Below are 22,285 nucleotides of genomic sequence, written 5' to 3' on the forward strand. Positions count from 1 at the left end.
CTACTGCACTCCAGCCTGGGTGACAGAGTGAGTCTGAGTCTCAAAAAAAAAAAAAAAAAAAAAAAAAAGAAAAAGAAAAAAAAAGTCATACTCCTCACTCTTCTCTTTCTGAACTCCTATATGTCCTTCAATGACAAATGCTGTTTCTTCCAAGAATTTGTTTCTAATTCCATGCAAAGTGGGTGGGTCCTGCTATGCTACAAATACATCTAGTAAATCCTTGGCTTTACTAGACAGTAGCAGCTTCAGCCTGAGGACCTAATGCTTGTAAGCACTTAGTAAACATTTATTGAATAAATGAATGACAAAACATTCCCTCCACTACCGACCAGAAGGAGTGCTATTTTTTCTCCAACTAGTTTAATTGGTGAAATCCATACCAATATAACTTGAGTTCTAGCCTTTGGAGACCAATAAAATGAAATAAAAATACAAATTTGGGGCCAACATTGAGACTTAGGGAAATTACCATAAAGTAACATTTCAGGGGGGGTTCATAGTTCTGATACTTACCATTTTTTGACCAAACATACTTACTGAAGTCAACACTCTTTTATTCAATATATTAAATGTGTTGTTTAACTCTGGTAACCACAGCTGTGACTTAGTTAACGATCTCAATAAATCCTACTTAAATCAGAGACAGGAAAAAATTATGCAAATGAATTCTTCTCTGTTTTTCTGCCCAAGGCATATTTGATAACAGATAAAACATACTCCAAATAGTCTCTGCTTAATAGTCAGGAAGCCATTTGAGGTTTTATTTGGATAAAAATCAAATACAAAGAAGAGAAGCCTGCTATATTCACAAATGGTTTTATTTCAGAAAGAAATTACACATTAAAGAGACATAGTTAAGAGCTTACATTCACATATGGAAGTGAATCTAAGAAAGTCAACAATTATTAATATACAAAACCACATGATTAAAAAAGACAGTAACAGATAATGACAGATGGGCTTGACTTAGATTCATCCACAAAATAATATCTTTTGTTTAAAAACAAAGAGATATTGGTCTTAAGATAGCTCTTTAGAAACAAGTTGGTAGTTCCAATGAACTTTAAAATCAAAGCGATCATGACAGTCTTTATGTAGGCTGTATCACACCCACACTCATCCGGCAGAATGGAACAATCCATCAATTATACCTTGCAGCTAGATAGGATGTCTTCCACTAATCTTTTGTAAACCCAGGCATCGCCCTTAAGCCGCTGCCTCCTGATACCCACCACATCCGGTTTTTGAAGCTGGCACACTTCTAGTTCAAATTGCATTGTCACTTTCCCAAAATCTGACTGTGTTTGACACTTCAGTGTATAACTGTGAAAAACAAGATAAGAAGCTAGTTAGTAGGAGAACCATATTCTGTATAAGAGTTTTCTAAGCCTCTAGGAGGCCAGTGGAGGAAATGAACCATTATTTCATATTAAGCAATGTATTACTGTTTACAGTTTCCAAATGACCTAGCTATGCTTTAGTAATGGAGTATGACTGGTGTTTTCCCAGAAACTGAACTAGGATCCTAAGAATCAGCATGAAAAGGCTTTATTAGACGTCTCCCTTGCTCCAAAGAAAAGCCCGTTTCATAGCTATACATGCCATTCATGCTCAAGAAATCTGGCATTCTTTATGCAATCCTTTCAACAGTATAATCCGCAAACATTGGGCATTTCCACAACATTCACAACAAAGGAAAGCACAAGAAAGACAATATTTCGTGTGTGAGCCTTGTCAGAAACTTCTGTCTTTCATATAAATAAAGCTGAAGCCAGTAACCTGTCAGAAAGGCACGTGTGTTTCTGAGGTTTTTCTAATTAGTAATAAGAGATAACCTCTTATGATGATCATCACATCACTTTATGGCAGAAAGAAAAGCAGAAGAAAAAGCCCAAGGAAATGGTATATTCCCATAACTGAAACATACGGCATTTATAGCTAGAACTGCTGCATTATCTACTCTGAGAATGGAAAGGCCCAGTCAAAATGAAGCCTGAAACTCATCTTAAGACATATGTATGATCCTGAAAAGCTGTATAAATTTAATTCACGTAATAATTTTTAATTAGTTTACATTCTATTTTAGAGTTTTGTTTGTCTTACCAATCTTCAATAAATAGGACTGATTCTAAGTTTCAATTCCCTAAATACTTAAGGGTTCCTGATTAGGTGCTGTTCCACAGATGTGTGGAGAAGTTACATTGTTTCTGTTATGTACTTTTTTCTGTTTCATACTGTTATCTACCAAAATATTCTTTTTCTTACTAACTTAGTCATGTGTTTTGGGAAAGAGGCTTGATCTCTCAAAAATAAGCAGTCAACATCAGAAATGCCAAAAGGAGCACCCTGCAGTTAAGATTCTTGACAGGAAGATGAGGCATAGAACAATTTAGTCACAAGTTAGATAATAGATCATTGAGAGGCCTGTGACAGAGATATGCCCAGAGGCTCATAAGCCCCAAGCATGAAAAAGAGATCAGAGTGGGAGAGATGTGTTCTGATGAAGCCTGAGAGGAACGCCAGGGTTCACAGAAGGAATGCTTGCCAACATTTACAGGTAACTAAAAACTAAAATTATATCTGCACAAGATTGTTTCTTCAAATCTTACTCTATATTGACTATTCTGTTTACATGTTTAAATCCATGCATGTCTCTTCTGGTTGCTTTAATAAAGAAATTTTAAAGGGAAATAATTGAATGGAAATGCTTAGAAATATGGCCATCTTGGGTAACCAGAAGAGACCTGGCTATTGAGACCAGGAGATCATAACCAAGGAGCCTTTGATGGCATTTCCTTCAACAGCGGGAGAGAGGTAAGGTGAAAAAACTTCCTAAAGCACTGAAAACCCAGGCCTGTAAAATAGCCAGTCATGAAGAGAAGGATTCTGTATAAATCCCTGATTTATTTGAAATGTCTCACAAATTTAGATTATAATTTATAAATATTATTGTAAAGCAGAAAATCAAAGGAAAATAGAGGATCTACAAGAAAGCCAAAAGAATTTTGAATTTTCCTATTTTGAAATAAAGTGGGACAATATCTGTGCTTCTAAAACTTTTATAGCTTGAACCAAACAAAAGAGAATAAATTATAAGCAATAACACTACCTTAAAAGCTTTTGGGAATGAGGTGGGAGAAATACATTTTTTCTAAAGCACAGGGGTGAGGAGATCAACTCCTATTTTCTCTTTTTTTTGAGACAGAGTCTCACTCTGTTACCCACGCTGGAGTGCAGTGGTATGATCTCAGCTCATTGCAGCCTCCACCTGGGTTCAAGTGATTCTCATGCCTCAGCCTCCCACACAGCTGGAACTACACGCATGCACCACCATGCCCAGCTAATTGTTTGTATTTTCAGTAGAGACGGGGTTTCTCCATGTTGGCCAGGCTGAACTTGAACTCTTGGCCTCAAGTGATCTGCCCACCTCAGCCTCCCAAAGCGCTGGAATTACAGGCGTGAGCCACCGCGCCCAACCAACCCCTATTTTCTCAAAGTCCAAAAGATATTAAAAAACGCAACAGCTTGTAAATGTGCTTCTTACCCCTTTTGTACAAAGTCAACATGCTTCTTTGGAAGAATAGACATTATTTCATTCAACAGTTGATCTGGATTCACTAATCTAGTTGTAGTCACATTATAGTGAAGCTTAAAAAAGAAAAAGAAGAGATGAGAAGTAAATTTTTACATCAACACAAAGACCACCACACCAGATCAAGAGTTCCAAAACTCCTCAATATAGTACCGTTTCAAATGAAACTATTTCCTAAAAAATATCTAAGGAATTTACAGTCAACTCTTAGTGAGTTAATGGCACACTAGGAGAGCTTGGAGAAATTATGGTTATTAGTAACCACACCCATAGCTTCCTTTTCATACTTTCATTTTCCTCTCCTACCAATCCTTTTAAAGAAATAAATATTAAAGAGCACCCATCTAACTGTTTGAGCTTTGCCTGTTTTCCCCTCCCCCTTAAGAGACATTAACAGTCCTGAAATGTATACCACGGAAAGATAAACAAACACCATACAAAGTTTGCTTTGTACCTAGTTGGATATGTTTCCTTAATTCTTTCTGGATTATTTAAAGAATATTATAGAGTTCCAGGAGCTGGTTTTATCACAGTTCTATGAGGAAATAAATGTAACAGGTATTCCTTTAAAAAAGTGATGTCATATTATTTTTTCTCATTGACTGAGAGCCTAATTCTCAGAGAGAATTTCATTCCTAATTGATATTTATCCTTCATTCATTCAACAACTATTTTTTGAATTTTACTATGTGGTAGCACTGTTTTAGTGGGTCCTGGACATACAAAAATCCCTCCCTTCCTGGTAAGTACCTTTACTGTCAAACAAAACCGTAGTTTCTATATCTTTTAGGTTTGAGTTCATTGTATAAATAACAAAATGCCTAGGAAGAAAAGTATCCAACTATCTTACTTTTCAAAATAAGAACCTATGGCCCAAAGAAGAGATATAAATTTCTTAAGGTAGTGCTTCTCATAGTGTGATACAAGATAGACAAGGTAATTCTGGGTGGCACATGGATAAATATTTTTAAATATGTATTTGTTCCCATCTGATTTCGAAAACATAATTAACAAAAAAAAAACCCTAATGATATATAAGTTTCCTTTTAAATAAATTTGAGTTTTAAAAAATTATCTTGATTGTGGTAATGGTTTCACAGATGTTATATATAATGCCAAAGCATATTAATTGTACTTTAAAATATGCACAGTTGGCCAGGTGTAGTGGCTCATGACTGTAATCCCAGCACTTTGGGAAGCCAAGGCAGGAGGATTACTTGAGCTCAGGAGTTCAAGACCAGCCTGGGTAACATAGTGAGACCTTGTCTCTGCAAAAAAAATTAAGAATTAGCCAAGTGTGGTAGCATGCGTCCCAGCTACTCAGGAAGCTGAGGCAGGAGGATAACTCGAGCCCAGAAGGTCAAGGCTGCAGTGAGCTTTGATCATGCCATTGTACCGCAGCCTAGGCAGCAGAGCAAGACTCTGCCTCAAAAAATTAACAACAAATAAAATAAAATATGTGCAAGTTTATTATATGTCAGTTATATCTCTATAAATCTATTTGTTAAAGGAGAGTCAACATAACGAAAATACCAGATAAATAATAGTGCACCCAATACACCCATAGAGCAAATGTCGTGAAACTGAGTGTTAATGAAGGGACCCTCTCTTTCGTGGTTCCTGATCCAGCACTCTTTTCACCAAACTAAACTGGCTCTGTTAAGATGATATTAATAATAAACTGAACACCTTCAAATCACAATATAAATTACTGCTTTGGTAAAATAAAGAATGAATCCTAATTTATCTACTTAAATTTTGGATTTTTTATAGACTGCTTCCTATAAGAGGACACAACTACATATGATTTGCTATCTTAAAAAACTAAGGTATTATTTCTACTATCCTTGCAACTCTTCTGGTAAGTGTATAGTTTTTAGTACAGTATTTGAAGTTGGTGAAAAAAAATAAGGTTAATTTCCCAAAGAAAGTCCTTCAGTTTTGCAAAAACTTAAAAGCATTAAAAAATGTTAATGATCTAAAGTTAAAGTTTTCGATCTTAGGACTGTGCTAATTAGGACCATGGGTCTATACATAGGTGGTAAAATGCTCAACACTGATAGTAATCCTTGACATTGGAAACACCACCTTATACTAATAAAGCATTTAATATGCCATGTAGCATCCCATATGTAGAGTCTTGTTTCTACGTCTCAGCCCTGTGAGGTTGCCAGGGTAGGCATTATTTCCAGATTTTACAAATGAAGAAACTGAGGAGATCAGGAATAAAATGATTTATCAAAGCTATACAGTACAAAGCTGGAGCCAGAACCCAGGTCTTCTTATTCCCAATCCTGTGGTTTTTCTCCTACATTCTGGAAGTACTGGAGAACTACCTAGAAAGCCAACTAACACCACAGTAGTTTCTATTGAAAAATGCATTCAGGTTCCAAAATATTTACATAAGTGACCATTTTTAGACGTTATCTGTTAGTGTTTGGTAATCGCTTAGCTTCTCAATAATGTATATATATGTGGTTGAACTAGTTTCCTTAATTTTATTTAACATTTTTCAGTGCAGTAGTACTATGGCTTTTTTAAATCTCAGTGTCAGTGCTTGAAATACTTAACTATCTCCAACCAGAGAAATTTCAGAACAAAAGGATAAAATATGCCTAATAAACAGCCACATGTAACGTAAATGTCTCAGCACACTACATAAGTTCAAGGCAATGACTGCTAGTGGGTAAGTCCTATCTTCTTCCACTTTAAGACAGAACATAAATGAGATCTCAGAACATTCTCCTCTAAAACACCCTTCTGCCGAAAAGCTCAGCATTTTACTTCTTTCAAACCGCCCAGATTTGCTCATTATGAGTCTCAGTGCAAAAACTAAACACAGACCCAGTCCCCAAATGATGGACACACTACCATCTTCTCCCCGGCTTGGGCTCACACCTCTTGGAATGTGTTTTTACTATAGCACTGAACCCAATGTTTCAGAACAACATCCCAGCCTGTTTTCACAGCCAGCCTAAGAGTTCCTCAAGGACACGGGCTGTGTCTCATTCGTCCCTTTACCTCTTAATTACTCCCCTTCCACCAAACAAACATGTATTCATTAGATGTTTGAATGAATGCTCAGAGAGAATCCAAGAGAATAAAAAGTACTTTATATCAACTAACAGCTTATTTTTCCTTTCCTTCCTTGACTAAATATATTGTCCACACCAGTGACACATTAACCCTTTTAAAGCATACTGGGTCTATTAAATAAAATCCACACCTTCTTAGCCAGGCCTTGAGGCCCTTCCGGCCTACCTTCCCCGCTTGCCACTCACTATTTTCCTGACACACACCACACTCAAAGTTCCAATTATCTTCCCATGCATTCAAATATTTCATGAGGGCCTACAAAGTATCCATGAATCAGGGACACAACTGAGCTCAATTCCCCCTCCTTAAGGCAGCTCTCAGCTCTCCATCTGTGCCCCCTGCTTCCTCACCTCCATGTTGCCCCTGTGACTAATCCCTCCACCTGTTCTTGAATATTTGAATGATAGCTGTTTGCTCCTTGAAGGGAGTGACTGTATCTATTTACTGACTGCACAGTAACATGCAGATTTTAGTTGCTCAAAAAACATATATTAACTAAGTGAATAAATACTCAAATAAAAAATACTAATCAATTCATTAGTAAGGTACTGAATGTACCTTAAAAAAAAAAAGGCAGTCCATTAGCAGTCAGCTTCTGCTCCACATGAAAGAATTCCAGCCTGCTTACCTTTAGTCTTCTGGGCCCGTCTCTGGCAGAGCCCTTCCTTTTGCTCCTGGTGAGCACAGTGATAACCTTATCCAACCCCCTTTCAAGGCTCCCAAACACTTTGGCTCCCTTTCTTTTTGGAGTCTCCTCCATATGTGCTTGGTTGAGATCCAGTTCCACTGAGCGGCACCTGAAACAAAACATAAAACAAGGCACAAATAGAGTTGGGCCTCCGGCCTGTGGGGTCCACAAGGGCGAACTTTTGTCATACACATTAGGGTGCCTCATTCAGGTATGCCAGGGCCAGATCACCTCTCTCCTCCTCAGGAAGCACCAAAGCCATCTCCTCCTGGACAGGAGCTGTCACACTTCCACCAGTCAACTGCCACTCAGCAAAACTATTTATCCCCTTCCTTTTTTCATATTTATAGAGAACTTCAAAGAAGAGTACAATGAACACCGGTATATCCTCCTATATTCAACAGTTGTTCATATTTTGCCACATTTGCTTTCTATATGGATATAGATAATATATTAATGTACATATGTATATAGATATATACTGATATATATACATCGATGTATATATCTATATATACACATAAATTTAATGTATGTAGATAATACATTAAATTTACTTATTTGCTAAGCCATCTGAAAGTAACTCATCTGAACATATCATGACACTTTACTCTGAAACACTTCAGTATACATCTCCAATGAATAAGGATGTTGTCTTCCATAAAGACAATACCATAAAGTGTGCTGAAAAGTTTACGTTACATATGGCTGTTTATTAGGCATATTTTATCCTTTTGTTCTGAAATTTCTCTGGTTGGAGATAGTTAAGTATTTCAAGCACTGACACTGAGATTTAAAAAAAACCATGGTACCATTGCACTGAAAAATGTTAAATAAAATTAAGGAAACTAGTTCAACCACATATATATACATTATTGAGAAGCTAAGCAGTTACCAAATACTAATGGATAACGTTCTAAAAATGGTCACTTATGTAAATATTTTGGAACCTGAATGCATTTTTCAATAGAAACTACTGTGGTGTTAGTTGGCTTTCTAGGTAGTTCTCCAGTACTTCCAGAATGTGGGAGAAAAACCGTAAGATTAGGAATGAGAAGGCCTGGGTTCTGGCTCCAGCTTTGTACTGTATAGCTTTGATAAATCATTTTATTCCTGATCTCCTCAGTTTCTTCATCAATAATTTAATAATAATTCCATAATATCATCTAATACCCTGTTCACATTCTAATTCTCCCAATTGTCTTGAAAATAGACAATGCATTTAAGAAATTGCTACAAAAGAATAGCAACTTGAAGGGCTACCTATGCTGCAGAACTTTTCATACAGAGGATTTTCTTTGAAACAACCGTATCTTTACGATTTGGGAGGACTACAATCTGTTCGAGGATATCTGTATTTTACTGGCAGAAGAGAAGGGTAAGATGGGCCTCAGAGAGGTAACTAGTTGGCTGGGGTGAGGACCACTGTCTTCCCAGCCTGTTGTATTTAAGGTGCCGTCCTACTGCTGATCAGTTTCATGATTCTACCCCATGAGGAAGGCAGTGGCTATAGGTCCAGGAATGGCCACAGGTCATCCACATATAAACAGATATTCCTACTCTCCAACAGAATCTATGTGATGATTTACCTTAATCAGGTCTATTAATACATTAAAAAGGAAATCTGGTTACATATACTAAAGATTAGAGTCTAAAAAAACCAAACACTTACCGCCTCTCAGGGCTAATAACACCTGTCATTAACTTGTCTGTTCCTGTTGAATTTACTGGTATTTTAATTGGCGTTTCTTTCAGGCACTGGTTTCTAGCTATTAGAAACAGAACAAACACAATCCATATGCAGCACATACTATGGTTCTGAAATTTCTATTAATAATAACGCATGTATCACATTATTCATTGACTCAGAAATAGTATCACTTGACCTGTGATGTCAAAGGCTCTAATTCTTTCAAGAAATCTTTCCATGTGATTTATAATAAAAACAAAATCATTTTGCCTTGTATGTGTGGCTCTTTTTTTTCTTCACTGCAAATTGAGGCCATGCTTTTAATTTTATTATAAACATCATATGATAAATCTAAACAGATCACATAAATACAAATCTCATAATTACTGATTCTTTTTCTAAAAATAAAAGTCAATCTGTATTTATACAAGGGCCCAATTTATGCTTTTAATTGATCTAGTATTAAAAGGTGTTAATTCAATTCATAGCCCGATTCAACTCATGTTAGGCAAAAAGAACAGACCCTTGTGAAAGCTTGACATAAGTTATTAAAGAGATGTAAACTTTGGCCAGGCACAGTGGCTCACGCCTGTAATCCCAGCACTTTGGGAGGCCGAGGAGGGCGGATCATGAGGTCAGGGGTTCGAGACCAGCCTGGCCAACGTGATCAAACCCCATCTCTACTAAAGATACAAAAAAATTAGCCAGGCGTGGTGGCGCACGCCTGTAAGCCCAGCCACTTGAGAGGCTGAGGCAGAAGAATCCCTTGAACCCAGTAGGCAGATGTTGCAGTGAGCCGAGATCGCGCCATTGCACTCCAGCCTGGGAGACAGAGTGAGACTTCATCTCAAAAAAAAAAAGAGATGATGTAAGCTTTGATTATTTTTTAAATTCTCTGTTCCAGAATTTTGTGTTGTATTCTAAGAAGGGTATTTGCATTCCAGATAGTTTATGACAAATTTGTACTAACAAATCTGGTTATACTGATTAGCTCATGATCTAAAAGTTTTATACCCTCTAGAGATAATATTCACACTATAAAAACAAAGATATAATATCAAAATTTTTAAAAGAGATTAGGGGCTTGGTTTTGTTTATGACTATTTGGCTATATTCTCACTTTCCACAAGAACAAGAAAATAAGAGCAATCAGAAATATCTATAAAAACAGTTTTCATCTTTGTATACAGACAGTATCTATCACCATACAGAACTGCCCTTCAACAAACTGCCAATGCCTGCATTGTGTAGGAGTGACAAAAATGAAATTAATGTTTATGTCAAAAATAACTCACAATGAAAGTAAAATGCAGGGCTAGGCATGGTGGGCTCACCCTCCGTAATCCCAGCACTTTGGGAGGCCGAGTGGGTGGATCACCTGAGGTCAAGAGTTTGAGAGCAGCCTGCCCAACATGTTGAAACCCATCTCTACTAAAAATACAAAAAATTAACCGGGCATGGTGGTGCGCATCTGTAATCCCAGCTACTCAGGAGGCTGAGGCAGGAGAATCGCTTGAACCTGGGAGGCGAAGGTTGCAGTGAGCCAAGATCACGCCACTGCACTCCAGCCTGGGCAACAAGAGCAAAACTCTGTCTCAAAAAAAAGAAGAGAAGAGAAGAGAAGAGAAGAGAAGAGAAGAGAAGAGAAGAGAAGAGAAGGGAATAGAAGAGAGGAAAAAGAAGAGAAGAGAAGAGAAGAGAAGAGAAGAGAAGAGAAGAGAAGAGAAGAGAAAGAAGAGAAGAGAAGAGAAGAGAAGAGAAGAGAAGAGAAGAGAAGAGAAGAGAAGAGAAGAGAAAAAAAGAAAAGAAAGAAAAATGCAAAGTGCCAGTGGAAGCTAGCAATCATGGCTTCAGCCACTTGCTTCCTTAAGTGGCTCTTGTGTTTAAAAAGAAACAACCAATAATAGCTTTGACTAACACAATCTTTCTCATCATGACAACATATGTCAACTGATAATATTTCAGATTATAAAATAAATTCCAAACTACCCACATTGCAAAACCTTCAGAGTTACACAAAAAGTAAAAAATGTCAATAATGGAAGGGATTATGGCATTAAAATTTTTTTAAAAATAAAAAAGCCCTAGGCCAGGCACAATGGCTCATGCCTATAATCCCAGAAATTTGGGAGGCTGAAGAGGGCAGATCACCTGAGGTCAGGAGTTTGAGACCAGCCTGACCAATATGGTGAAACCCTGTCTTCACTAAAAATACGAAAATTAGCTGAGCGTGGTAGCAGGCGCCTGTAATCCCAGCTACTAGGGAAGCTGAGGCAGGAGAATCCCTTGAACCCAGGAGGCGGAGGTTGCAGTGAGCCGAGATCGCGCCACTGCACTCCAGCCTGGCACTGTCTCAAAGAAATTAAAAAAATAAAAAGAAAAAAAGGGAAAAAAAAAAAATCCTTGAATGAGCTAAGGTGAGCTGAGGTCCATTTTATCTCCCTGCCCAATCTCATGATTCACAAAGGGTACTGTATTTACAGTAAGAGAAATAACAGAACAGAAAGAGACCCTTTCATTGGGAAAGAATGCAATAGCAGCTACCATTGCAGGGTAGAGGCTGTGTCACTGAATTCTCATAACAACCACAGGCAACGCCACCGCACACCCCCAACACACACACCATCTCACACACACACACACAAACACACATCATCAGGACACCAAACTGGCCTCACATTTTGGCGGAAAGTGTTATTTGAGTTGATGAAATGGAAAATGTCATTAACATAAAAATGGGACTTCTAGCAAATATTCTGGCAAAGTCTTCCATAATATCTTTATAGATAAGAAGTTAACCCCTCAAACTGGCTATGAGCTCCATTAGTACACTAGAAGCACAATGGTAGGATGTGGTTTCACAGCAGTTCACATGGCAATGCTCCAGAGTTTAGGTTTGTTAGAATCTTAAAACTAGAGAAGGTCACAATTGGTGGGGGGGAAAAGGCTAATAAAGTTTAGGTAACATTTTTTAAAGTGACATAAACAGGATCACTGTAAATAAAATTCCTCTGGGCTCTAATTTATTACTTCATTACATAAATATGGCCCCTATTATGTACTAGGCATCAGGTCTAGTACTATGTACTATGTACCAGACAGGTATGGCCCCTACTACAGACCATGCCATGCTGCAATAAACAAGGCAGAGAGTCTCTACTGTCATGACACTTACCACTCTATCCTAGTGAGACCTAGTCTAGAAAACTCAGTTTAGTTCTAGGCACTGTATTCTAAGAGGCAGACTGATCAAATAGAATGTGTCCAGATGAGGCCAGCAACCAAAACAGTGAAGTATCATAAAGGAAATGGTTTAAATAACTGGTGATGACTAAATTGAAGAGGAAACCAAGGGAAATGAGGAAGTTGTGATAACTAGACAAAGACAGGTATCTGGAAGGGCATCATGGATTCACCCTGTCTGCTGAGGACAGGCAGTAACACCATAGGGCAGAACAGGACCAGACACCAGAACTGGAGATCCAGATAAGTAAAGGCTCAGTGGAGGCGTCAGCTTGAGTCATAAGTCGGGGTAAATGGGCATGCAAGGTCTAAACCTGGGTGTATGACCTTGGGCAAATCACTTCACTCCTTCTGAGTCTCAGGTTTCTTAGCTGTGAAAAAGGGAGTTGGATTAAATGAGCTCTAACTTGTCTTTCAGCTTTGATATCCTACGATGCTATGACTCAATTTTATAAACGTGAAAAAGAGGAAAAACTTGGTATCATTTGAGAAGAAATTGAAATTGACAAATATGCTTTCATTTCAGCTAATGCAAATGACACGATAAAAAAACAGCTTCACTTCTCCTAGAAATTCCTGAAAGCTATGCTAGTCATTTCTGACCTGCTATATGTTTACTTAACATGGTAAGAAAAATGAAACTTCTTACTGCTTAATTCACTTGGCAAATACCTTTTGAGGGTGTAGTGTAACGATTTGGCGTAGTGAGTATTTCTCTCTTATGCTGGTTCTTATTAACTGGAGTCTTTGGCTCAGGAAACATAAAGTACTCTTCATTCTTTACAGCAGACTTAGGAGTATATACATTTTCTTTGTTCTTTAATTTATTTGCAGGTGTTCTGCATAAGGCTAGAGTTAATGATTTAGATTCCACCCCATTTGATTCTGTCCAGTACTTGGTAAACTGGAAAAAAAAAGTTACTAGATAAAGCACACTGAAGAAGAAAAGTCAATTTCTTTACAACATTCCTTAATCATTTGCAAACTACCTTCTACTATTTTTATTAAAATGAATTATCAAAAGAATATTATTGACAATATTAGGAAATTTGAAAATATATAGTTTCCTTTAATACATGTAGATCACTTTAGTCTGTTCTATTGACAGTAATTTTCAACATGATACAGGCTGAGTGTATACACATACCCAGATCCTAGGCAATATTGTGAATGGCCACAAATCAATCGCTAAGAAATGCTTTCCATACCTAGATAGTCACGGCTTGCGTCTGATATGTACCAAAAAAAAAGTTTAGTCAGCAATTAGGGCCGAAAAAACATGTTAAACTACTCTAACAGAAATGTTGGATAAAAAATACTTTTTAATCCTTTTAAATTTATGGTTGAGCTTGCAAGAGAGAAAGGAAAATCCTGAGAGGCCAAACTAAAAACATGAGAATGAATCCAAAGGAGTAACCAAGGCTGAAACTCTCTGCTGCCCTAAGGGCATCTATCTTCTGCCTCTGAACCTATAGCATGTGTTTCTACAGCCACAGAGGCCTTGGGCCTCTGCAAGGTGGTGAGTTAGATCCAAAGCTCCCGTATAAAGCCAGGAAGGGCTATAACTAAAATGAAAGGCTGAGTTAAATATAAATCTGCTCTTCAAAGGGAATAGGCAAGAAAAAGGGTGTCTTGGTCTTGGTTCTGAGGGAGGAGAAAAATGAAGTTTCTTTTAATAATTTGTAAGTAAACACAGGCCAGTCTTCAGATAAAGGTCCAAATTAATACAACCTGCATGGTCCCAGAAACCTCAAGCCTAAATTTAACTTGAAGTAGTCCTAGGCTAAGTTGTGCCCCAGGAACCTGGTAGAAGCAAGCACAACTCCTACCTGAAAGAAAAGCTTCACTCCAACCCAACTCAAGCCCTTAACCCAAGCCTCAGATAATTCCCATGGAGTTCAAAGAAAAATAAACCTACATAAAAAATTCCAAAAGACACAAGCACTATGAGCATAAAGATTTCAGATATTAAAATTATCAAATACAGAACATAAATATGTTTGCATGTTTAAAATAGTGAAACAAAACCATGAGAAAAGAACAAAAGACTACCAAAACTGTTCAAATAGATTTGAAAAAGAATAAAAACTTCTAGAAAGAAAAACATGACAAAAATGAAAAGTGCAATGCACATGTCAAATAACAGAATAAAAGAGACATTTGAATAGAAATATAAATCTGAAATTACTCTGAATGTAGCCAAGACAGAAAAAGATATACAATACATGAAAGACGGTTGAAGGAAACAGAAAATGAAATAAAATGTCTAACATAAGGCTATTCTAAGTTCCAGATATAGATAGTATGGACAAAGCAAAAGCAGCAATTCCCTCTACTTTTTTTCCCAAAGGAAAAGAAATCAATACATCAAAAAGATACCTGCACTTGTATATTTATCTCAGTACTTATTCACAATAGCAAAGATACAAAATCAACCCAAGTGTCCATCAACAGATGACTGGATAAAGGAAATGTGAGATAGATAGACAGACAGACAGACAGACAGATAGATAGAATACTATTCAACCATAAAAAAGAATGAAATCCTATCTTTTGCAACAAGGTGGATGGAAGTGGAGGTTATCTTAAGTGAAACAAGCCAGACACAGAATGACAAATATTGCATGTTCTCACTCATAAGTGGGTGCTAAAAAAAAGGTGTACACATGGATGTAGAGAGTGGAATGATAGAAAATGTAGACTTGGAAGGGTGAGGAGATGGAAGGGGGTTGGTGATGAGAAATTACTTAAGGGGTCCGATGTACATTATTCAGGTGACACCTTAAAACCTCTCATTTGACCACTATGCATGTAAGAAAATTGTACTTGTACCCTATAAATTTATATAAATATTGTTTTAAAGAAAAAGCAGGCTGGGTGGGCTGGCTCACACCTGTAATCCCAGCACTTTGGGTGGCCAAGGCATGTGATCACCTGAGGTCAGGAGTTCAAGACCAGCCTGGCCAACACGGTGAAACCCTGTCTCTACTAATAATACAAAAATTAGCTGGGCATGGGGACAGGTACCTGTAATCCCAGCTACTCAGGAGGCTGAGGTAGGAAAATCGCTTGAACCTGGGAGGCAGAGGTTGCAGTGAGCTGAGATCGTGCCATTGCACTCCAGCCTGGGCAACAAGAGAGAAACTCTGTCTCAAAAAAAAAAAAAAAAGAGAAAGTAAAGAAAAAGAACAAGCAGTGTATTATTCACGAAATTTTCAAAAATTGATTAAAAATACAAATCCCATACATAGAAAGCATGATGAATCATAAACAGGATACATAAAAGAAATCCACATCTCTACTTACCAGATTATACAACTCTAGAGGACACTATTCACAGAGACACCACACAGATGGTGTGTTCCCTGGAGGTGTGCAATGCAGTAGCCCTAACAGTGAAACTGCAGAACACCAAAAGCAAAGAGAAGGTCCTAAAAGGAGCCAGAGAGAAAAGACAGACTAACTAAAAAGGCACTAGACTCAGGTTGGTTTTTCAATAGCAACAATAGAAGCAAGAAGAAAGTGGAATAATATCTTCAATAACATCCTGTGAATCCATAAATATTTCAAAATAAAAAGCTAAAAACATTCAAGAGCTAATACACTGGACACATCAATAGCATGGAATCCAGGAGGGGTAATAAGACATTAAGTGTTCTAAGGCCTTCATATTGTTTAGAAGGAAATTAAAGATACAGATTCACGGCTGGGTGCAGTGGCTCACGCCTGTAATCCTAGCACTTTGGGAGGCTGATGCAGGTGTATCACCTGAGGTCAGGAGTTCAAGACCAGACTGGCCAATGTGGTGAAACCCTGCCTCTACTAAAAATACAAAAATTAGCCAGACATCGTGGCGGGTACCTGTAAACCCAGCTACTTGGGAGGCTGAGGCAAGAGAATCACTTGAACCCAGGAGGCAGAGGTTGCCGTGAGCCTGAGATCACGCCATTGCACTCAAGCCTGGGCAACAGAGCAAGATTCCATCTCAAAAAAAAAAAAAACAAAGGATACAGATTCACTTTATATTTCATTAAATTAAATATGTTAAAAATTTAGAGTAAATATTAAAAGAATAGATCTCAAATAGAAACCAATAAAATGTGGGAGGAAATTAACATAAAAAATCAAGAAATAAGGGGGAAATACAGAAAAAGACACATAGGAAACATAAAAAATGAAAGATATATAATAAATAAATCCATAATAAAAATAAATATAAGTTGGGTAAGTGCTCAATTAAAAAGACAGATTTTCAGTTTGCATACCAAATCTAGCTATGTTTTCTTTTTTTTTGAGATGGAATCTCGCTCTGTCACCCAGGCTGGAGTGCAGTGGTGCAATCTCGGCTCACTGCAAGCTCCGCCTCCCGGGTTCATGCCATTCTCCTGCCTCAGCCTCCCAAGTAGCTGGGACTAGAGATGCCTACCACTACACCCAGCTAATTTTTTTGTATTTTTTAGTAAAGACGGGGTTTCACTGTGTTAGCCAGGATGGTCTCAATCTCCTGACCTTATGATCCACCCACCTTGGCCTCCCAAAGTGCTGGGATTACAGGTGTGAGCCACCGCGCTAGGCCAAGCTATGTTATTTTTAAAGAGACATACCTAAATATAAGGTATCAAAGGTTTCATTGTTTTATTTGTTTCATTGTTTTATTTATTAAGGAAATCTTACTCTCTTTAATTTTATAATAGTTTTTGTATCAGGTTGACCAGTTTCCTCCCATCTTCTTATTCTTTAGGAATGATTTAGTTATTCTTGCCCCTTTGTATTTGCACATACATTTTAGAATCATTTTGACTTATTTTACATCCACTGAAAAGTTGAGATTACATTAAATTTAAAATTCATTTTGGGAAAAATTGAAATCTAGACCTTCAAATCTCCCTATCCATAAACAAAGTATACCTCTTTTCTTTCAGAACTCTGTGTATTAGCCAAAGATCACAGCATTTATTCATAGAAAACAGCTAAGTAGAAACAGTGAGCTTTGAGGTGTTTTAATTTGCCCTACCTATCCCCATTCTCCTCTCTCCAGCTCTGTGATAGCCTTAGAAACCCACAGCCCACAATCACGATGAAAACCAGCAACCTAGGAGCCACTGGAGGGGGCAGAACAGGTTGGAGGTCCTTCAAAGCTTCATGCTCAGAAAACTGTCATTATTTAGCCTGGTCAGTAGTTCCCTAGAAGACCCTACTATGAAAGCTGTCTTTTTTTATTCTTTGTTTTTTATTTGAGATGGAGTTTCGCTCTTGTTGCCCAGGCTGGAGTGCAATGGCATGAACTCAGCTCACCGCAAACTCCACCTCCCGGGTTCAAGCAATTCTCCTGCCTCAGCCTCCCGAGTAGCTGGGATTACAGGCATGCGCCACCACATGCGGCTAATTTTGTATTTTTAGTAGAGACGGGGTTTCTCCGTGTTGGTCAGGTAGGTCTTGAACTCCCGACCTCAGGTGATCCACCTGCCTTGGCCTCCCAAAGTGCTAGGATTACAGGCGTAAACCACCGCACCCAGCCTGAAAGCTATCTTTATTTGACCTTACTCAGAGCCTGCCCAGTATGAACAGCCTTTTCCCCAGCAGCATCTGTTAAAAAGATTTAGAGGTGCCAGGCACAGTGGCTCACACCTGTAATTCCAGCACTTTGGGAGGCCAACACGGTGGACCTCTTGAGTCCAGGAGTTTGAGACCAACCTGGACAAAATATTGAGACCCTGTCTCTACAAAATAATTTTGTAAAAATTACCTGGGCATGGTGGTGCACACCTATAGTCCCAGCTACTCAGGAGGCTGAGGCAAGAGAATTGCTTGAGCCCAAGAGGTCGAGGCTGCAGTGAGCCATGATCACACCACTGGACTCCAGCCTGGTTGACGGAATGAGATCCTATCTCAAAAAAAAAAAAAAATTTACAGGCAATTGTTGCACACTGTGGCTGCCGAAGCAGTGAGTAACAGCGGGTGGTGACCACAATAAACTAACAAAAATGCTGAAAAAATAGTTAGAGAATAAGATGTCCACAGTGAATTGGAAAAGCTCCAAAATATACCAGGGTATCTACAAGCCCAATGTACATGTATAGGATGTGCTCATACCCAGGGCTGTGCATTTGCTCAGGAAAGACTTTAGAAGGGGCTGGGTGTGGTGGTTCATGCCTGTAATCCCAGCACTTTGGGAGGCTGAGGCAGGTGGATCACTTGAGGTCAGGAGTTCGAGACCAGCCTGACCAACATGGTGAAACCTCGTCTCTACTAAAAATACAAAATTAGCCAGGTGTGGTGGCGCACGCCTGTAATCCCAGCTCCTTGGGAGGCTGAGGCAGGAGAATCACTGGAATCTAGGAGGCGAAAATTGCAGTGAGCTGAGATCGTGCCATCGCACTCCAGCCTGGGCAACAAGAGCGAAACTCCATCTCAAAAAAAAAAAAAAAAAAAAAACACTTTAGAAGGATCTAAGATCTCACCTCAAGCTGACCTTGAGGTTCTATACAAATAGGAAGTGAAATCTAATGCACAGTTGTCAGCTGCCTGGCTGAAAGTTGAAGGCATGCCCCAGATGTACACAGAGCCGGCACAAAGACTGAGAGACGAATTGATTCCAGGCATCTAAGGAAACCTCACCAAGCATTAGCTGATCACTATGCTATTGAGCAGAGAAAAGGTATAGTAAAAATATGGTATTATAATCTCATGGATCACCATCATAAATGCAGCCCAACACTGACCTAAACAACTTTACAGAATTAGTTCAGAAAAGTCACTAACCAACAACAACAAACAGCAATAATACCAAATCCTGAGGAGGGGATAAATCTGATTACCAGAGCTGCCACATTATATTATTTAAAATGTCTAGTTTTCAACAATTACAAGACATATGCATGCAAAGAAATAAAAAATTATGGCCGGGCGTGGTGGCTCATGCCTGTAATCCCAGCACTTTGGGAGGCCGAGACAGGCAGATCACCTGAGGTCAGGAGTTCAAGACCAGCCTGGCCAATATGGTGAAACCCCATCCCCATCTTTACAAAAACACACAAAAAAAGGCCAGGTGCAGTGGCTCAAGCCTGTAATCCCAGCACTTTGGGAGGCCGAAGCGGGTGGATCACGAGGTCAGGAGATCAAGACCATCATGGCTAACATGGTGAAACCCCGCCTCTACTAAAAATACAAAAAATTAGCTGGGCGTGGTGGCGGGCGCCTGCAGTCCCAGCTACTCGGGAGGCTGAGGCAGGAGAATGGCATGAACCCAGGAGGCAGAACTTGCAGTGAGCCAAGACAGCGCCACTGCAGTCCAGCCTGGGCAACAAAGCGAGACTCTGTCTCAAAAAGAAAAAAATACAAAAAAAAAAAAAAAATTAGCCAGGCATGATGGCGGGTGCCTGTAATCCCAGCTACTCAGGAGGCTGAGGCAGGAGAATTGCTTGAACCCGGGAGGCAGAGGTTGCAGTGAGCAGAGATCCCAACAATGGGCTCCAGCCTGGGCAGTACAGCGAGCCTCCATCTCAAACAAAAAACAAACAAACAAACAAAAAGGATGGCCCATATACACGAGAAAAACAAAAACAGTCAATAGAAATTGTCCTTGAAGAAGTCCAGACATGGGCCTTACCAAGCAAAGACTGAAAATCAGTTTTTAAATATGTTCAAAGAACAAAAGGAAATGTCTAAAGAACCAAGGGAAAGTGTAAGAGCAATGTCATAATAAATAGAGAGTATAAATAAAGATAAAATTATTTAAAAGAACAAAACAAACTCTGGAATTCAAGAGTACAATAATCGTAACAAAAAATTCAGTAGAGGGATTAAACAGAACTTTCAGTAAGCAGAAGAAAGAATCTGAAACTTGGAAACGGGTTAACTGAAATTAGTCTGAGAAACAGAATGAAAATAGATAAAGAAAAATGAACAGGGCCTCAGCGTACTGTAGGGCACCATCAAGTGTGCCAATATACATGGAAGGGGAGTACCAGAAGATAAAACAAAGAGAGTGGGGCAAATAAAATACTGAAAACTTCCAAATTTGATGAAAAACGTTAATCTATACTAATCTTCATTAATCTAAAAAGCTCAACAAACTTAAAGTCACAATAAAAAGATTATCAAAAGGAAAGAAAAACAGATCAATTGCCACCAAGAGTTGGGAGGGGAAGTTAACCACAAGGGGAATGAGGGAATTTTGAGGAGTAATGGAACTGTTTTATACTGTAATTTTGGTGGTGGTTATACAACTGTATGCATTTGTCAAAACACACAGAATTGCACACTAAAAAAGGTGACTTTACCTATTTAACTACATGTAAAGTATACCTCATTATACCTCATTTTAAACAAAAAAGAAGGCCGAGCACGGTGGCTCACGCCTGTAATCCCAGCACTTTGGGAGGCTGAGGTGGGCGGATCACCTGAGGTCAGGAGTTTGAGACCAGCTGCTAACATGCTAAAACCTCGTCTCTACTAAAAATACAAAAATTAGCCAGGAGAGGCAGCAGGCACCTGTAATCTCAGCTACTCGGGAGGCACGAGAAACGAGAATCACTTGAACCTGGGAGGCAGAGGTTGCAGTGAGCTGAGATCGTGCCACTGCACTCCAGCCTGGCCAACAGAGCAAGACTCGGTCTCAAAAAATAATAATAATAAACAAGAAATAAAGGAGCAGTAAAGAGCTCTAAAATAGAATCTTGGCTTTCTTCAACTTGGATATAATTGACTTCCCTTTCATTCGTATTCCAGTTATCTCTCATAAACATTTTCAGTGGCTTAAGCATTCATTAAATTTGCAAGCACACCTTGGTTTCACATTAGTCTGGTTGTTTTTATAATTGAAACAATAGATTCTGCCTTAAATAGTAATAAAAATTACTAACCTGTGATGTTTGGGGAGTAGCAGCACCTGTTGATAAATTATCTTCACACCAATCATAGTCTATTAATCCCGCCACATAATTTTTATCACTTGTGGTCACATCTTCCAGACTCCGATTATTTGACTATTCAGTGAAAGACAGAATAACTTAAAGATGACAGTACTATGATTCAATATTTAAAATACAGTCATGCATCACTTAACGACAGAGATACATTTTGAGAAATGTGTTATTAGGCAATTTTATCACTGTGTGAACATCATAAAAGGTACTTACACAAACTGAGACGTCAGAGCCTACTACACACCTAGGCCACACCTAGGCTATATGTTATAGCCTACTGCTCCTACACTACAAACCTGTGTAGCACGTTACTGTACTGAATACTGTAGGTGGCTTTAACATAACAATAAGTATTTATGTATCTAAACAAATCCAAACAGAAAAAGGCCGTCCCCGTGGTGGCTCATGCCTGTAATCCCAGCACTTTGGAAGGCTGACACAGGTGGATCACTTAAGCTCAGGCATTGGAGACCAGTCTGGGCAACATGGTGAAACCCCATCTCTACAAAAAACAGAAATTAGCCAGGCATGTGCCTGTAGGCCCAGGTACTTGGGAGGCTTAGGTGGGAGGATCGCTTGAGTCCACAAGGTGGAGGTTACAACAAGCAGAAATTGTGCCACTGCACTCCAGCCTGGGTAATACAGTGAGACTCTGTCTAAAAAAAAAAGAAAGAAAAAAAAAAGAAAAGGTAGAGTAAAAACATGGTATTATAATTTTATGGGACCACCATCATAAATGCAGTCCAACGTTGTCCTTATGCAGCACAAAACTGTATTCCAGGCATAGGGCAAGGCCCTGGAAACAAAAATGAATAGGAGACACTATATTGAAGGAGCTGACCATCCGGTACAGAAAAAGGAAGTCAGAAAATTTCAGTTCAAATTATCAGAAAGGAAAATCTCCAACTCTCAAATAATATGTCTTGCAACATTCTTACGTCATATGGCATACTACTTTTCATTATCACATAATCACTATAATACCAGACAACTCTACTGCAAAGTTACAAATAAAAAGATCTGATAAACTAGAAGATGGAGGGGAAACA

The 22,285-nt window shown here is 38.6% G+C and overlaps 1 protein-coding gene across 21 annotated transcripts in view; it reads right to left on the reverse strand.

Annotated features, from left to right (window-relative positions):
* Positions 1-800: 800 nt before the first annotated feature.
* The window catches only part of MELK (maternal embryonic leucine zipper kinase), a 105,696-nt gene continuing 84,211 nt past the window's right edge, over positions 801-22,285 (reverse strand). For 20 of the 21 annotated variants that reach the window (XM_055293695.2, XM_063609750.1, XM_063609743.1 and 17 more), the window contains 6 exons: positions 21,174-21,296; positions 12,982-13,213; positions 9,049-9,145; positions 7,317-7,485; positions 3,545-3,648; positions 801-1,323 (listed from right to left, as the gene is read on the reverse strand). In XM_055293695.2, the coding sequence (XP_055149670.1) occupies positions 1,146-1,323; positions 3,545-3,648; positions 7,317-7,485; positions 9,049-9,145; positions 12,982-13,213; positions 21,174-21,296 (903 nt within the window). In that variant the 3' untranslated portion in view covers positions 801-1,145. The remainder of the gene's footprint in view (positions 1,324-3,544; positions 3,649-7,316; positions 7,486-9,048; positions 9,146-12,981; positions 13,214-21,173; positions 21,297-22,285) is intronic. The other variant, XM_055293701.2, reaches the window with a different exon arrangement.

This window comes from Symphalangus syndactylus, chromosome 9 (assembly GCF_028878055.3).
Source record: "Symphalangus syndactylus isolate Jambi chromosome 9, NHGRI_mSymSyn1-v2.1_pri, whole genome shotgun sequence".
Taxonomy (NCBI): domain Eukaryota; kingdom Metazoa; phylum Chordata; class Mammalia; order Primates; family Hylobatidae; genus Symphalangus; species Symphalangus syndactylus.